General features: G+C 30.5%; 4 protein-coding genes across 5 annotated transcripts; 2 read left to right on the forward strand and 2 right to left on the reverse strand.

The window, feature by feature from the left end:
* Window positions 1-2,151: 2,151 nt before the first annotated feature.
* LOC114176016 (cationic amino acid transporter 1-like) lies at window positions 2,152-5,827 on the forward strand. The gene is made up of 2 exons (XM_085670648.1): window positions 2,152-2,710; window positions 4,131-5,827. Exons 1-2 carry the CDS (start codon window positions 2,299-2,301, stop codon window positions 5,534-5,536), a joined length of 1,818 nt encoding a protein of 605 aa, XP_085526774.1. The 5' UTR covers window positions 2,152-2,298; the 3' UTR covers window positions 5,537-5,827.
* A 503-nt stretch (window positions 5,828-6,330) lies between these two features.
* On the reverse strand, window positions 6,331-8,431 carry LOC114179881 (uncharacterized). The gene is made up of 2 exons (XM_028066370.2): window positions 8,197-8,431; window positions 6,331-7,661 (listed from the first exon to the last, which is right to left on the reverse strand). The coding sequence occupies exons 1-2, from the start codon at window positions 8,281-8,283 to the stop codon at window positions 6,573-6,575; spliced, it is 1,176 nt and encodes a 391-aa protein (XP_027922171.2). The 5' UTR covers window positions 8,284-8,431; the 3' UTR covers window positions 6,331-6,572.
* A 3,428-nt stretch (window positions 8,432-11,859) lies between these two features.
* Window positions 11,860-15,995, reverse strand: LOC114175385 (protein LOL2-like). 2 transcript variants are annotated; one of them, XM_028060157.2, is made up of 8 exons: window positions 15,638-15,995; window positions 15,426-15,467; window positions 15,223-15,336; window positions 14,875-14,985; window positions 13,314-13,420; window positions 12,586-12,666; window positions 12,360-12,431; window positions 11,860-12,255 (listed from the first exon to the last, which is right to left on the reverse strand). In XM_028060157.2, exons 3-8 carry the CDS (start codon window positions 15,332-15,334, stop codon window positions 12,214-12,216), a joined length of 525 nt encoding a protein of 174 aa, XP_027915958.1. In that variant the 5' UTR covers window positions 15,335-15,336; window positions 15,426-15,467; window positions 15,638-15,995; the 3' UTR covers window positions 11,860-12,213. The 2 variants fall into 2 exon arrangements, with proteins under 2 accessions (XP_027915958.1, XP_027915957.1); XM_028060156.2 differs by lacking the exon at window positions 15,426-15,467 and having other exon boundaries at window positions 15,638-15,992.
* A 1,431-nt stretch (window positions 15,996-17,426) lies between these two features.
* Window positions 17,427-18,665, forward strand: LOC114179151 (CASP-like protein 1B1). The gene is made up of 3 exons (XM_028065384.2): window positions 17,427-17,715; window positions 17,807-17,930; window positions 18,268-18,665. The coding sequence occupies exons 1-3, from the start codon at window positions 17,480-17,482 to the stop codon at window positions 18,490-18,492; spliced, it is 585 nt and encodes a 194-aa protein (XP_027921185.2). The 5' UTR covers window positions 17,427-17,479; the 3' UTR covers window positions 18,493-18,665.
* Window positions 18,666-20,144: the final 1,479 nt, after the last annotated feature.

A 20,144-nucleotide genomic window follows, 5' to 3' on the forward strand; every position in this document is an offset into this window, starting at 1 on the left:
AAACAAATCAAATAAGTATCATAAATTAATATTGAAGCGGAAATATGTCATATAATGTAAACAACTCAAATAATATTATGAATTGTCAGCTAATATTGAAGTAAAACTATGTATCGTAATATAAACAACTCAAATAATATCATCATTTAACATTGAAGTAAAAACATGTCACACAGTATAAATAATTCGAACAGTATCATAAAACTTATTTGAAACGTCAAATAAACTAAATCAATTTTAAATTTGGTTAAAATAATTAAATTTACACAATTCTAAAGTTGAACTACTAAAACTCAAAACACAATTTTATAACCAAAACATAAATGATAGCAAACTCAAAACCCAATTTTATACTCAATAAAAATACATATTCTTAACAATAATTAACGATGTTCATTTTGACCATTCTAAACTATTACTTTGTTCAAAACAACACTGATAATTATAATGAACTATTAAACCCCATAATTACTTCCTATTTAATCTCAAGGGTTTTTATAACCCTCCAATTTTAATTCAATTGTACATACCAAATCACATCTAACAGATAATCAAAACATATGTTATTTGGTTTAAGTTAATTAATAACAAAACATCATGGAATCATATTTGAAGTTGCAGAGTTGCCTCGTTTTTCTTTTTGCCACTTTCTATATTTTCTGGAATGAAGAATCAACTAGTTTATTTTAGTGTTCTGATTTCTCCTTTTTCCTCTTTCTTTTTTTATCTCTATTTCAATTTTATACTAGAATAGTCGTAAGGTTTTAAGCTATTTAGGAAACTTTTCTTTTACTTTTTTAGATGGGGCATTAATTTTAACAAAAAAAAAACTAGGTTCTATTCCTTTTATTTTAAATTGGAGTAATACATTTAAATTGAATGGTGTAAGGTGTTGTTACGTATAACATATGAGAATAAGCAAATGATACACCACTATAATTATATTAAATATTATAGTATTTAATAATTTTAATTACAAAATATTATCGAAATTCATTTTTAGATTGATTTTTTTTTTTTACACAAAACATGTATACAAATTAATAACATTTTAAAATAATTTTATTTTCTATTTATATGCATTAAATTTGATGAAATATATATTTCTTAAAATACATATACAGATATGTTATATTTTTATATTATCATCTTGTTATTATTATTTATAAATTCTGACACATAAGGCAATAAATAATTTTAGCTCACTAAATTAATTATGATTACATTAAGTATAGAATTATTGAAAGAAATATTTAACCCCCTGATTTTACTCCTTTTATACCTTAAACTTTAAAAAAAATCAAAGTTAATTTAAATAAACATATTAATAGTACAATTTTCTTTTTCATATTTTGACCCGGTTTAAATATTTTTTTCTGAAAAATATTTTTTAAAAATGAATAAATTTTAAGAGCTAATTAAAAAAATAGGTGATTAGTGAATTTTTTTTATCACATAATCAATTAAAACACATTGGAAATGATTCAACATAAAGTTATTAAAGAAAACCATTTATAAAGATTTGATAAGTTTTAACGGTCGATCCAAAATAGAATTAAAATCATAAATGTCTATTTCTATTTATGAAAATAATAAATTAGAGAATGAAACAAAATTAAAGATGAATTAAAAGTTGAGGTGCTGGAAATGAAATTTGGTGGATAATATAACAGTGTGAAGAACTAAATTTAAAGAATCTTTCTCTGTATGGACAAGGTGAAGAATATTTCACCATCTTTGACTTCAACCTCTTTCCATGTGACTCTTATTTTCTTTCTCTCTATCATCATTCTTATTAATTCATTCATCTCATTTGCATGTGCATTAATTACGCATTTCGAAACGTCACCTATGGAAAAAAAAAAAAAATCTGTCAATTATTTAAAATAGAAGAAGCGATTTCTCACTCAAAGTGTGTGAACATATCCTAACACCTACCTAAAAGAAAATACAATAATCCAAGATAAAATAAAAGTCTTTAGTGGGTGTACTTTTTTCAAAAATGTACTACAAATTTTCCTTATGATTAGCCTCTTTTATACCTCGGATAACATTAAATTTATTATAATAATAATAATTATTATTATTACTATTATATATTATTATTATTTAAGTCAACCGTTTGGGATTTCAACATGGGCATTATAAGTCTTAACTCTACGCCACACTCTCAGGCACACAGCTTTTGACAGAGAGAAACTGATAAACTTGTTCGTTTTGTTTCATTCAATTTTCTGAAACTCGTTTTTTTGTTGTTCTTATAAAGCTGTGTTGCTGGTATTCTTTGCACGCAGCAGGATGGGAGGTGAGGGCGCGATTGACGGCGGAGTGCGGAGGCGGGGATTGACATTCCGGCGAAACGACTTTTTCCCGGAAGAGTCATTCAAGAGTTGGGAGAACTATGCCAGAGCGATTATGGAGACGCCGTGGAGGCTGAAGGATCGGATGCTCAGTCGATCCGAGGACCACACGGAGCTCGTGGAGATGAAAGCTCGGAGCAGCCACGAGATGAAGAAGACGCTCAACTGGTGGGACCTCATGTGGTTCGGAATCGGCGCCGTCATCGGCTCCGGCATATTCGTCCTCACCGGCCTCGAGGCTAGGTCAACGGTCGGACCCGCCGTCGTCCTCTCCTACGTCGTTTCCGGTGTCTCCGCCTTGTTCTCCGTCTTCTGCTACACCGAGTTCGCGGTAGAAATCCCCGTCGCAGGTTCCATCTCTTGCACTCTTGCTTTTGTTTGCGCACAGTTTCACTTTGCAGAATTTCAGACAAGAACACGTTTAAATCTTCATACAAAAATAACTGTTTTTATATAAAAAAAAGTTCGATCTTAGATTTTTTTTTTTTTTTTTATCTTACAAACCAAATAATTTAAACACATATAAATATTACTTTTAAATTTATTATGTATTTATTTGTCTCTCAGTAATATTTCTTAGGAAAAAAAAGTTGATTTTAGCTTTATATATATATATAAAGGTTGTTGTAGTTAATGTCAACTTTGGGTCTTTAAGTTTGATAATATCTTTTTCATGTGAATTTATATTTATAGATATAAATTTACTGAATATAATGCATATCAATGCTTGATTGATATTGAATTAATTGATGAAAGTTACGTAGTCCTGAACTTTTGGAATATAAGCCAATGATTTGGATATGAATAACGTGGATGACTTAGAAAATTAAACTCTTCACTGTTGTATAGTTGGATTTTCAATTAATGAGTTGAGCTGGAATGATGCACTGTCCCCCTCACCATTTTTCTTCCTCCAAAACTCATACTCATAATAATAATTTTGCTAATTTCTTATAATCATAATAATACACACACGTACAATGATATATACCCATGATTTTAAGGCATACTATAAAAATTTGAAATATGATGTTAGACTTTGTTCTCTAAATTACGTTCATACGGAACCATATTTATGTTAAACTGAAGTGTTTAACGGAGAAAATAACGTCCAACAAACTCCATGAAAGAAACGAAGAAAGCGACCGCACGCCATTGAATATAAAGCAGTCAAATTACACAAAACGTATCCTCTTGGACTCCTGTTGTCGACCTTGCACGTTAGATGTCACATCTCCATCGCAAAAGCATCAAAATGGTAGTTTTAAATTTCAACAATAATATTAAGATTTTCATTTTTTTACTTATATATTTTATTGTTTTATATGATTTAATGTGAGTCGTTAATTAATACATCATTATCTTTTTATTAAGAATAAATATTACATCGAAGTAAGTCGAGAATTAAAGAATGAAAGTAAAAAAATAAGTTAAAATTATAATTTTTTAATTTCCAATATCCATAGTGTGTTCTTACACCACTTTAATTTACTTTTCACGTTGACTTTAGAATAAATTAGATATACTTTTATAAGAAAATCCAGTATGGAAACACGATTTCTTTTAATCAAGACTCGTCTATTTAAGTATTTTTTCTTTTTGAAAAATAGCCATGGGCAATGTCTTTGTCTCAAGAATCTCACATGGTACCTAATTTCACTAGAAAACATAGTTTGACTTTTCTAAAGTGTGAGAAGAAAATGCCATGTGCAACTATGAATCCTGTTTCGTTAAACTAATAAGCATTTTGGCTATGTTTGGTTTTGTTAGGTGGATCGTTTGCGTACTTAAGAGTAGAACTGGGAGAATTTGTGGCCTTCATAGCTGCCGGAAACATCCTCCTTGAATATGTAATCGGCGGCGCCGCCGTGGCTCGGTCATGGACCTCGTATTTCGCCACCCTCTGCGGCCAACACCCTGATGACTTTCGTATAGTAGTCCACAAGATGAATCCTGACTATGGCCATCTGGACCCTATATCCATCGGAGTCCTCATAGCCATCACCATCCTCGCAGTGTACAGCACCAAAGGTTCTTCAATCTTCAACTTCATTGCCACAATCTTTCACTTGGTTGTCATCGCCTTCATCATCATCGCAGGCCTCACGAAGGCCAACACCGAAAACTACACCCCTTTTCTTCCTTTTGAAGTTCGTGGCGTGTTCAAGGCTTCGGCTGTTCTTTTCTTTGCCTACGTTGGCTTTGATGCTGTCTCAACCATGGCCGAGGAAACCAAGAACCCTGCGAGGGACATTCCCATCGGTCTTGTGGGCTCAATGGTCATCACCACATTCTTATATTGCGTGCTAGCAGTGACACTATGCCTCATGCAAAAGTACACCGACATCGACCCAGATGCTCCCTATTCGGTTGCGTTCAGTGCTGTGGGAATGGATTGGGCTAAGTACATTGTTGCATTTGGGGCGTTGAAGGGAATGACCACTGTGTTGTTGGTGAGTGCGGTGGGTCAAGCTCGTTACCTAACCCACATTGCACGTACCCACATGATGCCTCCTTGGTTTGCTCATGTTGATGAGAAAACTGGGACACCCGTGAATGCCACAATTTCCATGCTTGCAGCCACAGCCGTAATTTCTTTCTTCACTAATCTTAATATTCTCTCCAACCTCTTGTCAATTTCCACACTCTTCATCTTCATGCTTGTGGCTGTGGCGCTTCTGGTGCGCCGCTATTACTCAAGTGGGGTAACCACAAAGCAGAATAAAGTGAAGCTCATTCTGTGCCTTGCGTTGATTTTGGGGTCTTCCTGTGGAATTTCTGGTTATTGGGCAAGCAGTGATGGTTGGATTGGGTATGCAGTTTTCGTGCCGCTGTGGATTTTAGGGACTGGGGTTCTTTGGCTCTGTGTTCCACAGGCAAAACAACCGAAACTTTGGGGGGTGCCCTTGGTTCCATGGCTACCTTCTTTATCTATTGCCATTAACATATTCCTTCTTGGCTCTATTGATAAAGATTCATTTATCAGGTTTGGGGTGTGGACAGGGCTCCTCTTGGTATACTATGTGCTATTGGGGCTCCATGCTTCTTATGACACAGCAAAAGGGTTTGAGAGCCAACAAAATCCAGTGGATGTTGACAAGCAATGGAACAAAGCAGAAGAAGGAGCACAAGGGGCAAGAGGGCAAGTGCCTCTTGCAGAAGTTACAACTGATTAATGTGCAAAAAGTTGCCGTAACTAGACAAAAGACTTCTCTGCAAATAATTTATTTACACTTTTAGTCGAAAAAAGAAGCTGTGGGTGTGTATTTGTCAAAAAAAGAAGCTGTGGATGTGTGAACATGTTTTTTGTTAGTGTTGCTGAATGATTTGTAGAGTGATAATCTTTAGACAACTATCTGTTTTGGTATAATTTCTTTTTATAAGTAAAATGTACATGGTTAGTACAAAAGGTTCTCAAATTCAACTACAATCGGCTATCATGAATAGAGTTCTAGAATATATATATATATATATATATATATATATATATATATATATATATATATATAAAGATGCAATTTAGGGGATAGAACACCAATCATTTTTCAGTTTCATATATGCATGGACCCATACCGAACTTCTTGACTTTATGCGACTACAGCAGAACAAATGATTCACATCCTCATGTACCTAGAAACAGAGAACATGGTCATTCTACAAATTATATATATATTTTCAGTAACAAGTTTTGGTAGTCTTGTAGCCTATGAAGAAGTGATCATCATGAAAGTGGTAGTATTTTCAAAGGAACTTTAAACAGCCAGAGGTGTTTGCTTTCATTAAACAAACATGAAAGTGCTACATCATGAAAGCTTTAATATAGTGAATTTCAAGTGTCATTTATTTGTTTTCCTTTGCTTGGATTTTGGAGTCTAGCTCCACTCTCCAGCCTGAAATAGATAGCAATATTCTTGTAACATTTCAACTTAATTCCCTTAAAATTCAAAAGAGTTCATATTCCAAAGAATCACAATCATGCTATCTGTATCTCTTTCAAGCTCTCTTCACATTCCATACTAAACACAATCAAGCAGAAAAATAAAGGAGGTAGTTTGGAAACTACACAGTAAGATAGTTCATTGTACAAACGACATAAATGGAAGATTGTTTGAGCAACTAAACATATCCGTAGAGGTGTACATTACAACTCACTAAACAATCCAAAAAAGGCTACGATGAAGAGAAGATAGAGGTGAAGAAACGGTAATAAAACTAAAGCAAACCATTCACCAGAGAGCAATTTAAAAAGCGTTTCACTTTAGATTTAGCATCTGTGATAGTTTGAGATATGCAAACATATTCATCCTGTGCTCTTGCTAGTGTCTCCTTGCAAGCAGTCTCTTTATCAAATATTCTCTCTCGTAATGATTGGAACCTTGCTTCCAATGCCTCCTTTTCTTCTTGACATTGATCCAATTCTCTCTTCGCAGTTTCAATGACCCTTTTGTTGCTATCTTTCCTCTCTTTCAGCATGCCAGATTGTTTAAGAATCTTCCTTGCCTCATATATCTCTTGCAATCTCAGGTGAAGCCACTCAATGTTCATTTGCATAGTTTTCATTTCATTTGCAAGAGCAATCATGTTATGCAGCCTATCTTCTGTGATTTTGTTCAGATCCTTGTCTTTCAGTTCTGAGATGATCTCACATATCGCCTCCAAAATAACTGATCTGAATCTTGCTGTCAATATCAAGGAATTCTCAAAAACATCTCCATGCTTAGTGAGAATTTTTCTTAACAGAGGCATGAATTCTTCCTTCACTTGGTATCCTTCAGCTCTGTCCATTGTTGAGCTTTGTCCCACAGACTCAACTTCATCATCACCTTCATTTTCCCACATATTAACCATCTGAGTAAGTTGAAGGCTGAATTGTGAGGATGAATGTCCAACCATTGAAATAGACTTGCTGCTATTGTTCTTGTCCTCTCTTTCCCTACACTTAAATGCTTGAATACCCTCAGCCAAAAGTTCCTTCTCAAGAGGGGCATGTTCTACTTCCAATGCATTGTGCTCTTCCACTTGAGTCGATGGATTAACCATTTGGTCCTCATTATCACTCACTTCTATAATCTTCTCTGCTGTTGTTCCAGTTTCAACAATCTCTTGTTGTTCTAATCTCACAGAGGAACAGCAGCCATGAATTACAGTGGAATCTGACACTTGGTTAGCATGCAAAGGTGTGGTTCTTCTAGTTTCAATATACTTATTTGCTAATCTCAAAGAAGAACGGCGTGCATGAACTACACTAGAATTTGAAATCAAACGCTTTCTTGCAGAGGAAGGGAGATCCGAAGACTCTGACTGAACATTGAACACAAACCAACAATGTGCAAGTTACATATAAAACCATTGGTAAGTATGTTACTTAAATCCACAAGAAATGATAAAAACATTTGCATACAGTGTATGAAACTTTTAAAAGCAGAACTTTATGTGTAACTCAACCTTATAAAACCAGTTTGTATCTATTAAATGGTATTATTTAACCTTGTCTCAAGTGGATCTTCATCTCTCCCTTAGCAAAACACAAACCTTTTAGATGTCTCAAATGACCTGAATGTTTCTGTATTTTTGTGCAACAATGAGTATTCACATTACCTCAACTCTCAAGATGAGAAAGAACATCAAACTAGCATGTATGATGGAGAAAAATCAACAATCTTACACCATTATAATCATGATGTACTTAGAAAACATAAAACACCATCATATATATATATATATATATATATATATATATATATATATATATATATTTAGAGAGAGAGAGAGAGATTTGTTTTGTTAATGTGAGATAAATGGATAAAAGAAGGTGATAGCATTAGAATATATATACCTTGCTGTTTGGTGAATAAGATTCAGAAGAATCTGTAACCTGAAGCTGCTTTCCCTTCTTTCTTGTTCTTCCTCTTTGTTTTGGCATTTTTGTTTGTTTAGTGTTCTTCTTCTTACAAAACCTGAAACTCAAGCACTGCAGAGTTGTTTAATCTGTGAAACTCAAAGGAAAATGGAGTGAAGGGCAAGTTTGGCTGTCAATAGAATAGTGAATGGAAACAGATGATGAAAATATAGAGAGAGAAGTCATAATAGGTGGTGCATCCTAGTTCAAACTATTAACGTTATTTTCACTCTTCCTCTTGTTCTTATTTCTTATGGCAAAATAATTATAATTTTGGGATAAAATTTTAAATATTGAATGAATGCTTTAATAAATATACTAGTAGGGATACTATTATCGTATCTCGCTTTGTAATAATCATTCTTGGTAAATTTTATTAAAATATTTCTTAAATGAAAGAAATCTTAAGAATTAAAGAATAATTTAAAATTTAATTTCATATATTTATATTTTCTGCTATTTACATCTATGAAATTGAATTTTTTAAAAAATAATAAATGTTTAAAAGTGATATTTTATAGTACGATTTATTTAAATTTAATTTAAAAAATTGTTTTATTTATTCTGATGTTTTGTTATTCTAATGTATTTAAATTATGATGATTTATAATTAATTTTTTTACTTGGGATTATATGTTTTAAATAATTATTTTTAAATAATTTATTTGAAATTTTAAAAAAAAATCTCTAAAAGTATAAAAAATTCCATTTTGGTAAATATCGTAGGGGTAGGTAGACTGGTCAAGGCAATGATTTTTTCTGCAATCCCTAATTTGAAAGAAGACGAAAATGTAATTTAAAAATCTGAGAATATTAAAGAAAAGTTGTTTTGTAACCAAAAATGGTAGTCACAGCTTTATAGACTTATCCCTAAAACAGGAAAAGAAAAAAGCAGAAGACTTCTCTAAACACAAGCTACACCCAAAAATGGAAAGGAAATATAAACACAGGCTATCCTCTGCCCGGAAAGTTTAAGTTAATTCTCACTTAAATTTTTTTAATTGCGTTTTAATATTTTGAAAAATGGACTTAACTATGTATTATTTTTTAATTATTAACCACGTCAAACGTGTGGATTCATAGTTTTTCTTTTCAAAATTATTTGTTCTCACATGAAGTCTTAAAATAAAGTAATGTTATGAACTAAATTTATTATTTATATAAATGTTAGATTGATATTTATATTAATATTTGTTAAGAATTAATGATCATACATTGATTTAATACAATTATTTATCATATGATTGATATTCGTATGATTTATGATTTATGTAAATATTTTATATTAACTATGCTATCATGTTGTATATATAAATAAGATTATTCTGATTAATAATAAAATACATACAAAAGTTATTCTCCATTCTTTCATTTTTTATTATTTATTTTCTTCTGTTCTTTATTATTAACTCTATTTTATAATATAATTGACTTTTTTATTAAATATTTATTGAATTATTTTTAAACCGATTCTAATAATATTACTATATTTCATTTAAATTATTTAGTTTTAATCTTATAAAAAAATATGGATTAATAGTATATTAGTCTTAAATACTTACTTTTTAAATAAAACTTAATATATTTAATAAATATAATAATATTTATACAATATGTAACTAATTTATGTTAGACTTAAAATTAAAAAAAATATAAACTAAATATTTGTCCAAGTTTAAAATATTAAAAGTTAAAATGAAAATAATTTAAAAAAATAATTTTTATTATATAACAAAAATAAAAATAAAAATATAATATATTAAAAAGTTAATTTTAATAATATTTATATAAATAATAAATTTGATCTTAATTTAAAAATAAATACCATTAATATATTTTTTTAAAAATTAGGACGCAAATAAAAAAGTTATATATAAAAACTAAATTGAATATAAAACAATAATACTTAGCATAGAGATAAGATATTCTCGCACCATGAAATTTAATATGTGGAAAACAAAAAGTAAAATAAAAATTATGAGCTAAGACTAAAACCCGTTAGTAATTTTTTTTAACTAGCATAGTTGAATCAAGTTTTAAAAAAATTATGACACAATTAAAATAAAAAACTAAGTAAAGATCAATTTAAATTTTTCTGGTCAAACTTGAAACCAGGAATAATTAAACTTAAATACTAATAATATAATTAATATTCATATAGACTATAAATGATCCCTTATTAAGGTTGTTGATTTTAGACACCCAAATCAACATGATATTTAAGTGAATCCAACTATTAAATAGTAAAGAAAATATTTTGAATATTCCAATTTGAATTTCTTACTGGATTTTTTTATTTCGTTCTTTTGCTATCTTTTAAAATACACCGATATATATTTGGTGTTTTAAAATATATTTAAAACTTTAATGTGTTTTAAAAGTTTATCATAAAGATAACACAAATAATCATCGAAGAAAATCTGAAATCCAAAATCTCCACCCTTTGTTTTTCTGGTTCCAATTTTTTGCTGTTGTTCTTCTCTCGGGAATGTTTGTTTAGTGTCAATAACTAATCTCTAAAAAATTTCAATTTAGCTCCCAATAAAAGAAATTAAATCTTTATGTACAAAAAATCAATTTAGTGCCCTTCATAATTTTCTTACTTTCTCTTGTCATATTCACCGATTCGTAGCTGATTTGTTTTTCTAATGTCCATGATCAGAAATTTCCCGTTATCTTTATCTACACTTGGAGTAAAAAAAAAAGTATAAATTTGTCATTTGTGTTTGAATAAGTAGTATTAACTGTTCTTTTATATATAAACCAATCTATACATTCTTGGAAGATAGTTTTTTTTTTTATCCTCTGAACAGTTATAGTTTGATATTTGAAATATGAGCATAAATTGGGACCACAAGTGTCACAAGAGTTTCATCTCGTGAAAAAAAAAAAAAAAAACTTCAAAGTGGTTATGTTTCTAAACAAGCTTTAGAAAAAAAAAATTTGATAAAGCAATATAAGTGAAAATAAGTTTAAAAAAAGTGAAAAATTACACGCGGGGTTATTAATCCAAACAGATAATAATTTAACTTTTTAAAGAACGATAATATTTTATTTATGCAAAAACGGGGTCAAAGAGCCTAAGTTATCTTAAACAGTCAACCAAATAAGCAACTATATACCCTAACATTTCATAAACATTAAAATTACGATTAACTTGTAAAAAATCTTCAAAAACTGGTCAAATTTCTAACCATTGCATTTGTTGATTAAAAAACAATTTCAAAGAAAAATCATTATACATTTACGTGATTCAATCAAATGACTTTCATTTTAACCTGATTTTATATATTTTCAGGTAATTAAAAATTATTTCCAAAAAGAAATGCCAGCCAACATGTAGAAATTGAGCTCAGGTGACAAAAGTGTCAATCATTTTCCTGAAAATGTTTTTCAACAGATTTTTTATCTGTTTACCTAAAAGTCAAATTAAGATAATTTGCATATCTCAGTTTCCAAAGCCTCTGGGTATTATCCAATTTCTTTTTCTCAAAATGACCAGTAAAACCTATCATATCAATAATTTTGTCAAGCAATGATAACACAACATCAACAAATATTTCAACACATAACCAAGAAAAGCACAAGCTTCAGAAGCCATAAAAGAAAAAAGTAGCATTTACTAGTCTAGGATTTGAAAGTCAACATAATCTGAATGAACCAATTGATTTTGGATATTGAGTACCAAGAAAAAAACAAAGCAGGCTCTGGCAATCACACAAAATAGGTTTTTATGCCCTTTTCACAACCTGTCCACCTCATATACATTCATACATACATATCCATCCCACTCTTGGAATGGAAAAATATTGATTTCAATTGAACCACTGCAGGCTGCAATATCATATATATATATATATATATATATATTCATATACACAAACAATATCTTCATGTGACAGTAACTGTGGTGATGCCTCGTGACATGTAGTGTACCTTGTATGTGTGATGCTGTTATTTCTTATCTGTTGTGACGCCGACCACAACATTGCTCACCTGTGACACGCCAACTTCTTTTAGGCAAAACTCCATGTTCTAAAAATCATATATACACAGAGAAAATCATGTCCAGATTAAAAATTAAAAGCAGTAATAATTACCAATTTCCCACTTGAATCCACAGACATTGGATTTTCTACTACTACTGTCTGACTTTGAGATTGAGGCATTGACTGCAGATTGAAAATTAATGACATAATCAGAACAAATAATCACAAAATAAAAAAACACACAATCACACACACACACACACACATATATATATATATATATATATATATATATATATATATATATATATATATATATATAAGAATAAAATCGTACTGTTGAAGTAGAAGGTAATGTCCCAGCATTGGCTGTCCCATTGGATCTATGGACAGGGATTGGAAGCCGTCCATTGTTCGTCTACAAAAGACAGTAAAGTGGAGCAAAAGTGATGAAACAGTATAAAAAATACCAACAAAAAGTTAAACAAATATATATATCATATTCACATGAAACAGAAGTTGAGAAGTATGAAGGAGAATGACAATCTCATAATTATATATTCAGTATATCAACCATTTACATAAGCATCAAACATTGATTGAAATTCCAGAAAGTTAGCCAAGAGGTAGGAGGCATAAGTGAGGTTTTAACATCCAATGGACTCCCATCTTTTAGGCTGGATCCCAATCATTGGAGAAAATATGAGATTACTCGAATGACTGTGCTCTTGAAGAATGACAAGGACACAGATGGTAACAGTACGAAATCAAAGAATAGCTTAATATCTTCAAATTATCTAAATAGGAAGTTTTTCCTGTTAGAAAACATAGGTCATACATGAATATTGTTAGGAGTACCACCACATTAAGTAAGATGAGCTACTTGATGTGGTACTTGAGCCTTGAGACTCTCCCTCCCACCTAATGGACTAGTCTTTTGGGTTGGGCTTTACTCTTGTGTTAAGTCCTAACAAATATCTACAAGCAATATACAATGCCCCATACCAAATTTTATACTAAAAAGTTGATGCTCAGATTAACATAATTCTATCAATAGAAACTTACATTAGTAATATAGTGGCAAATAGCACATTTGACTGAGGGAGCTCCGTAAGGATACATGAGGGCTGTCCGGCAGTTCCCACAGTGGACATGAGCTACCTGATTAGTTGCTTTATAATGCCATACAAAGCCCATAAATGGAGAGTCAGTAAACAGCTAATTGAACAAGAAGCATACGTTATTAAAATATAACAAGGAATTTATCATTGGACTGGCATTAGAGTAAGAAAACATAAACAGTTAAAGCAACATTGCATAGGCATCCACCATCTTGTAGCATGACAAGTAACATTTTATGAATGAGGTCCTTGTGGTAAAAGTGTAGTAAAATGAATTGCACTCATCAATACAAACAGTTGCAAAGAAAATGGACAGAATGAAAATGCACTAAACTTGGACTAAAGGAAAGTAACTTACGTGCAATTCAGAATTATTAATATTGGAATTTAAAAAATGACATCGAGAAAATTATTATTAAAGTATATATTTTGTAAGCAGAGAAACAAAACTCAATGCTGGATTAACAAATAGCTGGATATAAATACATCTGCTTGCCATTTATTTATACAGTCGGGTTTTAGATCATTGTGATTAAGATTGTTCTTCTCTAGATCGTATGCAATACAAAAGGGGTGAGGGTAAATGTAAAGAATCAACATATTCATTGATTGATCATGAAGGAAGAATTGATGAATGTGGCGCTGCTTTTGTTTTGGTGGGGAGGGGGGGCAGGGGGTTCTGACACAGAAACCTATTTTCTATATGATATGTTGGAAAATGAATTCACTAAAAGAAAAGGATCAAAATTCGCAAAAAAGAAGTTGTTTCAGGCTTCAAAGCCATGCATTATTCCCATCCTTTTATCCATTTCTATTTCATTTGTGCTCCTCCTCCATGCTATCCATTGTCCAACATCTATTCATCAGCTTAGGTAAATCAGCAAGTAGATAAGTTTCAAGGGAAATCACCATAACCATTTTGCCCCAAAAACCAGCAAGACTAAGCCCTCGTCCTCTGTTAGCCTTACAAGTTACAACAAACTCAAGTAACCAGATGACGTATTACACTCTGCAACCCCGTGTGAAAGGAACCTCACAGTTTTTTCAATCTCATATTCCATCCTATATGAATTTAGAACAAAGAGAGGTAGGTAAGAACAATACTAGATGAGGCAGACTGAATTGAGGTCACATGACCTCCCTCAGAAAGAGAAATCTTCTTTCAAATAATCAAGTTGGGAAACCTCCTTCCCCTAAAGTCCAACAGTCAAACGTTCCATTAAGTCCCTATTCACCGCCTTTAATCAACATAAAGATAAAACATACACACAGAATATACAGTAATAGAAAAAGGGTCACCTTAATGTACCCCCCGCGGACCCCTTCACCAGAATTTGGTAACAACATTCATGATAAACCATATTCAACCACCAAGTAATCCAACAAATTCTCACCACAATTATAAAATAGAATATTCATATTAACAAGCAATTTGAAATCCACCAAAATCAATAGTAAACCACCAAACCTCAATCAAATGTCTGGAAAAATATTAAAAGCAGTACCTGGAACAAGGTTTACAGTGTGACAGCAGGAACATCTCACACTTGTAGCTCCACGAGTGTACATTAGCAACGTCCTGCAGCCTCCACAGTAAAGTTGAGACATTTCCATCCCTGCATGAGCATTATTATGGTAAAGAAACTGAGAATAAGCGTGAATGGAATCTGATTACATGCAGATACTAAATCCAGTAGGTAATATGGTTAATTTCTAGCTTAATCTCCCTCATTTGTTCCAAATTGAATAATTAGCTCATACCAATAGATAACAAAGGCCGGAAACACAACGAAATATAACTTGTAAGTTCTCCAATCTTAAAATTCCAGTAACAGAAACATTAATGAGCTTACCAGGTGGAGGAACAGAGGTAATCGTGTTGCACAATGCACAACAAACATTGGTTGCCCCTCTCGGGTAAAGCAGAAGGCTCCTACAACCATTGCACACAAGTTGGCTCTGCATAGCTGCAAAGTTAAAGACAAATCAGTAAAATCAACAAAATTGAAACCATACAACCCCTACGAGTCACACACAATTCAACCAAAATCCCCACCGATTTGTTTGCAAGTAAAACAGGAAACCAGACCCCGAATGCCTGATCCAAATCAAAAACATTCAGCACCAGGAATCAAGATGTTCAAACTTTGAATACATTAAACACCAAAAACCAAAAACAATCAAAAACAAATTATGTCCCGGTCCCAATATCCAAACAAAACACCCCCCAAAAAAAAGTCATAGGAATAACAAAGGATCTGGCAATACCTGTGTCTCCGGACCCTGCTGCGACAACCGATTCAGACAACCAAGTCAAATAACAAAAAACAAGAAAACAAAACCAAGATTATTTTTTTATGTTTCGGAGAAAACGAGGATGTGAACGGGAAGAGAAAAGATTGAAAGAGGAATGAAGAAATCTGAAGATATGTGTGCAATAAGGAGGTTGAGGATTGAGATTAGATTCTCTTTGGAGAAAAAGGAAGAAGAAAATCAATCCAACTCTCTCTCTCTCTCTCTCTCTCTCTCTCTCTCTCTCTCTAATTTTCTGCTACCAATATTTCCTCATCGTCTTCTCACCCCACACAACACACTTTCGGAAATTTCTTCAGCGACTATTAGTCTCCTTTTTTCTAAATCATCACAAATCTATAGAATTTTCACACCTTTTTTTATTTTATTACTTAATGATAAAAAGAAAACTCTTATTTTCTATTACGTCAATAAAAATTAAACTATCTTATAAAAACGTAGTTACAAAATTATGCAAAGTATATACATATATTATAAAATCCATGTAAATATACTTTATATGTCTTTATCAATAAATGTGTGTGAGAGAGATACAGAAATATATTACACTTGTTCTTAACGCGTACGCAAATTTTCTCTTGACAGCAATTCAAAGTCACCTATTTTTAACCTTATCGCAATTCACAATCCTTGTTAATATTTATATTTATATTTATTTATTTATTTGAGATTTTATATAAGAAGAAAACATTCCACTAAAATAAGCTCTTCTAATACTTAAGATCTCTGAACGAAATGTTTATTTATTAATTATTTGGTGATAATTAAATTTCTTAAAGAGAAGTTAAACTTGATTAAATTATTTCTTAGTCTTCCAATGCTGGAAGATACCTTTAATGCAAACCAAGCAAATAGCTTAGAGTTGTTGTGATTATAATAACACCCACTCCACGTACATCTTTTACTCAATGTTAAATTTAATATTAGTAAAACGTTAAATTTAATATTAGTAAAACAATGTAAACACGTCATAATATAAAATAATTTAGTAATAAAACTGAAAATACTAAAACATAGAATAAATTTGAAATTTCTAAATTAAAAAGGTATAAAATTGAAATTGTGGAGTTAAACGCCCTTTTAAATGAATCTTTCTTAAGTACTAATAATAAATATATTTTTTGACTTTTAGTAAAACTTAAAATTATCTCTTTTTTAAAATTTTAGATTAATTTAATTTTCATTTTTAAAAATATGTAAATTTTAACCTGAATTTTAATTTAATTTTTTAAAATTTATTTAATTTTTTAAATGTATTTCTCAAATTATCATAAAACATCAAATACATTAAATAAAAATTAGTTAAAAATTAAATTCATATATTTCTAAAATTGAAAAATTAAATTGAACCAAAATTTTGAAAATTAACTAATTCAAAGTTAAGGGAAAAAAAGTATTAAACCCATAATGTATTGATTTAAAAAAATTAGTGTCCATCTTTACAATTTTTTAAATTACAATGGAGGAATGGCAGAAAAATTCAAATCCAAATTTCTGTTTGAGAACAATAAATCACACTTCAAAGTTATCCTATTCATAGAGACAATATATATCAAAAGAATATATAATTAAAAGGAAGGAGATGCAGGTACTCAAACATTTCTCACCAATTAACAACAACTAAATTTAGTTGGTTCGACAACCTTAAGAACTCATACATAGAATCCACATTTAGCTTCTTAGACTAAACAATCTTACGGTTGATCAATTTTGCTTTCTTCCTAACTATAATAACTCATCACCATTTTGCATTATCTGCAATCATCTTTCTCATTCTAACACCCAAACACTTGCAGAATGGCCTCAGAAAATGCAGAAAAAGTAGACCTCAGTTTGAACACTGTGTCTGATACCAAACCGAAGAAGGAGTGGATCAATTTGTCCCTTAGGGTGCTCTCATTCTTTGCCACAGCATCTGCTACACTCATTATGGCACTCAACAAACAAACCAAAACCTTGGTAGTGGCCACCATTGGCACAACCCCACTAACAATCACTCTCACCGCTAAGTTTCTCCACACTCCTGCATTCATGTTAGTTCTGCAAATCATCATTTAAATTTCCCTCTATCCTTTATAATTTTCTTGACATGAACATATCATAACCTTATTTATAGTGAAGCAGATTCTTTGTGATAGTGAATGGAATCGTGAGTCTCTATAACTTGGTGGTGATAGCAATGGATATATTAGGTCCACATTATGATTACAAAGGACTTCGTCTTGGTCTAACTGCAATTTTAGACGTGGTATACTTACATTTTAATCGGTTTGCATTTTTGTCTCTTATGCCTGATAGTCTCACATCGTTTAGAAAACGAGATCAGTCATGTTTTAAATATTTCTTCTTTCTCCGATCTTTGATATGTCTTTTAAGAACAAAACAATAATAAAACTACATATTTCAAAATGGACAATAATTGGAGAACATCATGATTGATCCTAACGATGCTGGTGAACTTGGGATCGAAATATTTTTCATTTGAATGAATAATTTAACTAGAATCTGGTGGCAACACAAAATTCTGTGTTTGTTTATATATCAAGAGTTCTAAGACTAAATGCAGTGACATGATTTTGGTGAAGATGGCAATGGCTCTAGCAGCAAGTGGAGATGGAGCAGCAACTTTCATGGCAGAAGTAGGAAGGAATGGGAATTCACATGCAAAGTGGGAGAAGATATGTGACAAATTCGAAGCATACTGCAACAGAAGTGGTGTTGCCCTAGCTACCTCCTTCCTTGGCATCATTCTCCTATTCGTTGTTACTGTCATGTCTATCACCAAACTCTCCAAGCTAAATCGTATTTAGCATCTCTTAATTAATATTTCACTTCATAATAGTATTATTATATTCTGCTTTATTTTCTTTATTTACCTGTTCCATCACTGCCATATGTATCTTCCACTTCTATAAAGTTTTCTAGGTTTTGTATAAGACTAGTGTAATACTAATATATAACTCTTTGATGAGTTTTAAGTTTATGATTTATAGTTTTCATATAGTTTTTATTTTTAATGTATTTTTTCAAATTATATATATTTTAAATAGTTTTTTTTGTCATGTAATAGAATAAAATTTAGTTATATATGCGAGAGTTAATAAATTATTTTAGAAAAGTGTTGACACAATAGATGAAAAAGTTGTATATATGTTGAAGTCTATTTTCTTTTTAAGAGTACGAATGTGTTTTTATGTCAAAAGTTCACTCTAATATTGACCTGTAACATAACTATTATAATCAATTTATACATAGATATTAATGTGAATCAAAAAGTTCAGTTTTACTCAAATAAAAAAAAATCGATAAAATAAGTTAGAAGATAATAAATAAGAAAGAGAAAGTAATATACATGTCTATAAAATTTAAAATTTATCTTTCATGTCCAAAATTTAAACATTGTTGAAAAATCAAATTAAAACAGGTTGGAAAATCATTATTTTTACATAAAAAATAATTTAGTAAATTAATAATTGTTTGGATCAAACGGTAAAAACAAAGATACATATGTCCTTGAAAAATAAATTAAAAAACTTATAATGTAGTGTTATTTTCCATACTAATTTAGACACTTCTAATAAGAAAATCAACAACGTGTTTTCACTATATATATATATATATATATATATATAATGTTGACATTATAATATCATTTGTATGTATAAATGTTTGAAATAAGAAAATTATTTTCTATGCAAAATTATTTTTATTTAAAATTACAAAAAAATATGATTATATTATGGATACGTATCGAAATTATATTGAGACAAAATATTTTATTTTATTGTATTGTACTAAATAATCAAACAAATGAAAGAAATTAATATATTTTTGTATGTACTTAAATGTAAATCAGATAGATAAAATATAATAAATTTAATTAGATAAACAATTCATTACAAGAAAAACTTTAAATAATGAACAAATGAAAAAAAAATAATTACATATCTATATTCATATCACATATTCACATATAATAAAACACAATTAACCCAATAGTTATGTGGTACAAAATTTCAATCTCTCAGCAACATAGCATTCACCATCACCATAAAATATCAGCATTCCATATATTCACTATATTCCAAATTTTAAAATTATATTCCATTCAATCAATAATCATAACTATTAATAAAATCTCATGTATTTAAAAGTCTCTTCTCAACATAAATTCTCAACATAAATTGACCACCATCAACTCCTCTTAATGTTTCAAAATAAAATATTCAATTTAAAAACCAACCTCTGTCACTACCAATGCATGTAGAAGGACAACTGTGTTTCTTCAGAAAATTATTCAATATTGAAATGCTAACCTTTGTCACTACCAATGTACCAATGCATGTAAGATGTCAACTGTGTTTTCAGGAATCTGGTCAGAAATAAATTAAAATCAACAAAACAACAAATATTAAATATTTACCATAATTTTCAAGCATAAATCCCAATAATGACTAAATTG

This window comes from Vigna unguiculata, chromosome 3 (genome assembly GCF_037176805.1).
Source record: "Vigna unguiculata cultivar grain cowpea cultivar isolate G323 ecotype 2 chromosome 3, ASM3717680v1, whole genome shotgun sequence".
NCBI lineage: Eukaryota > Viridiplantae > Streptophyta > Magnoliopsida > Fabales > Fabaceae > Vigna > Vigna unguiculata.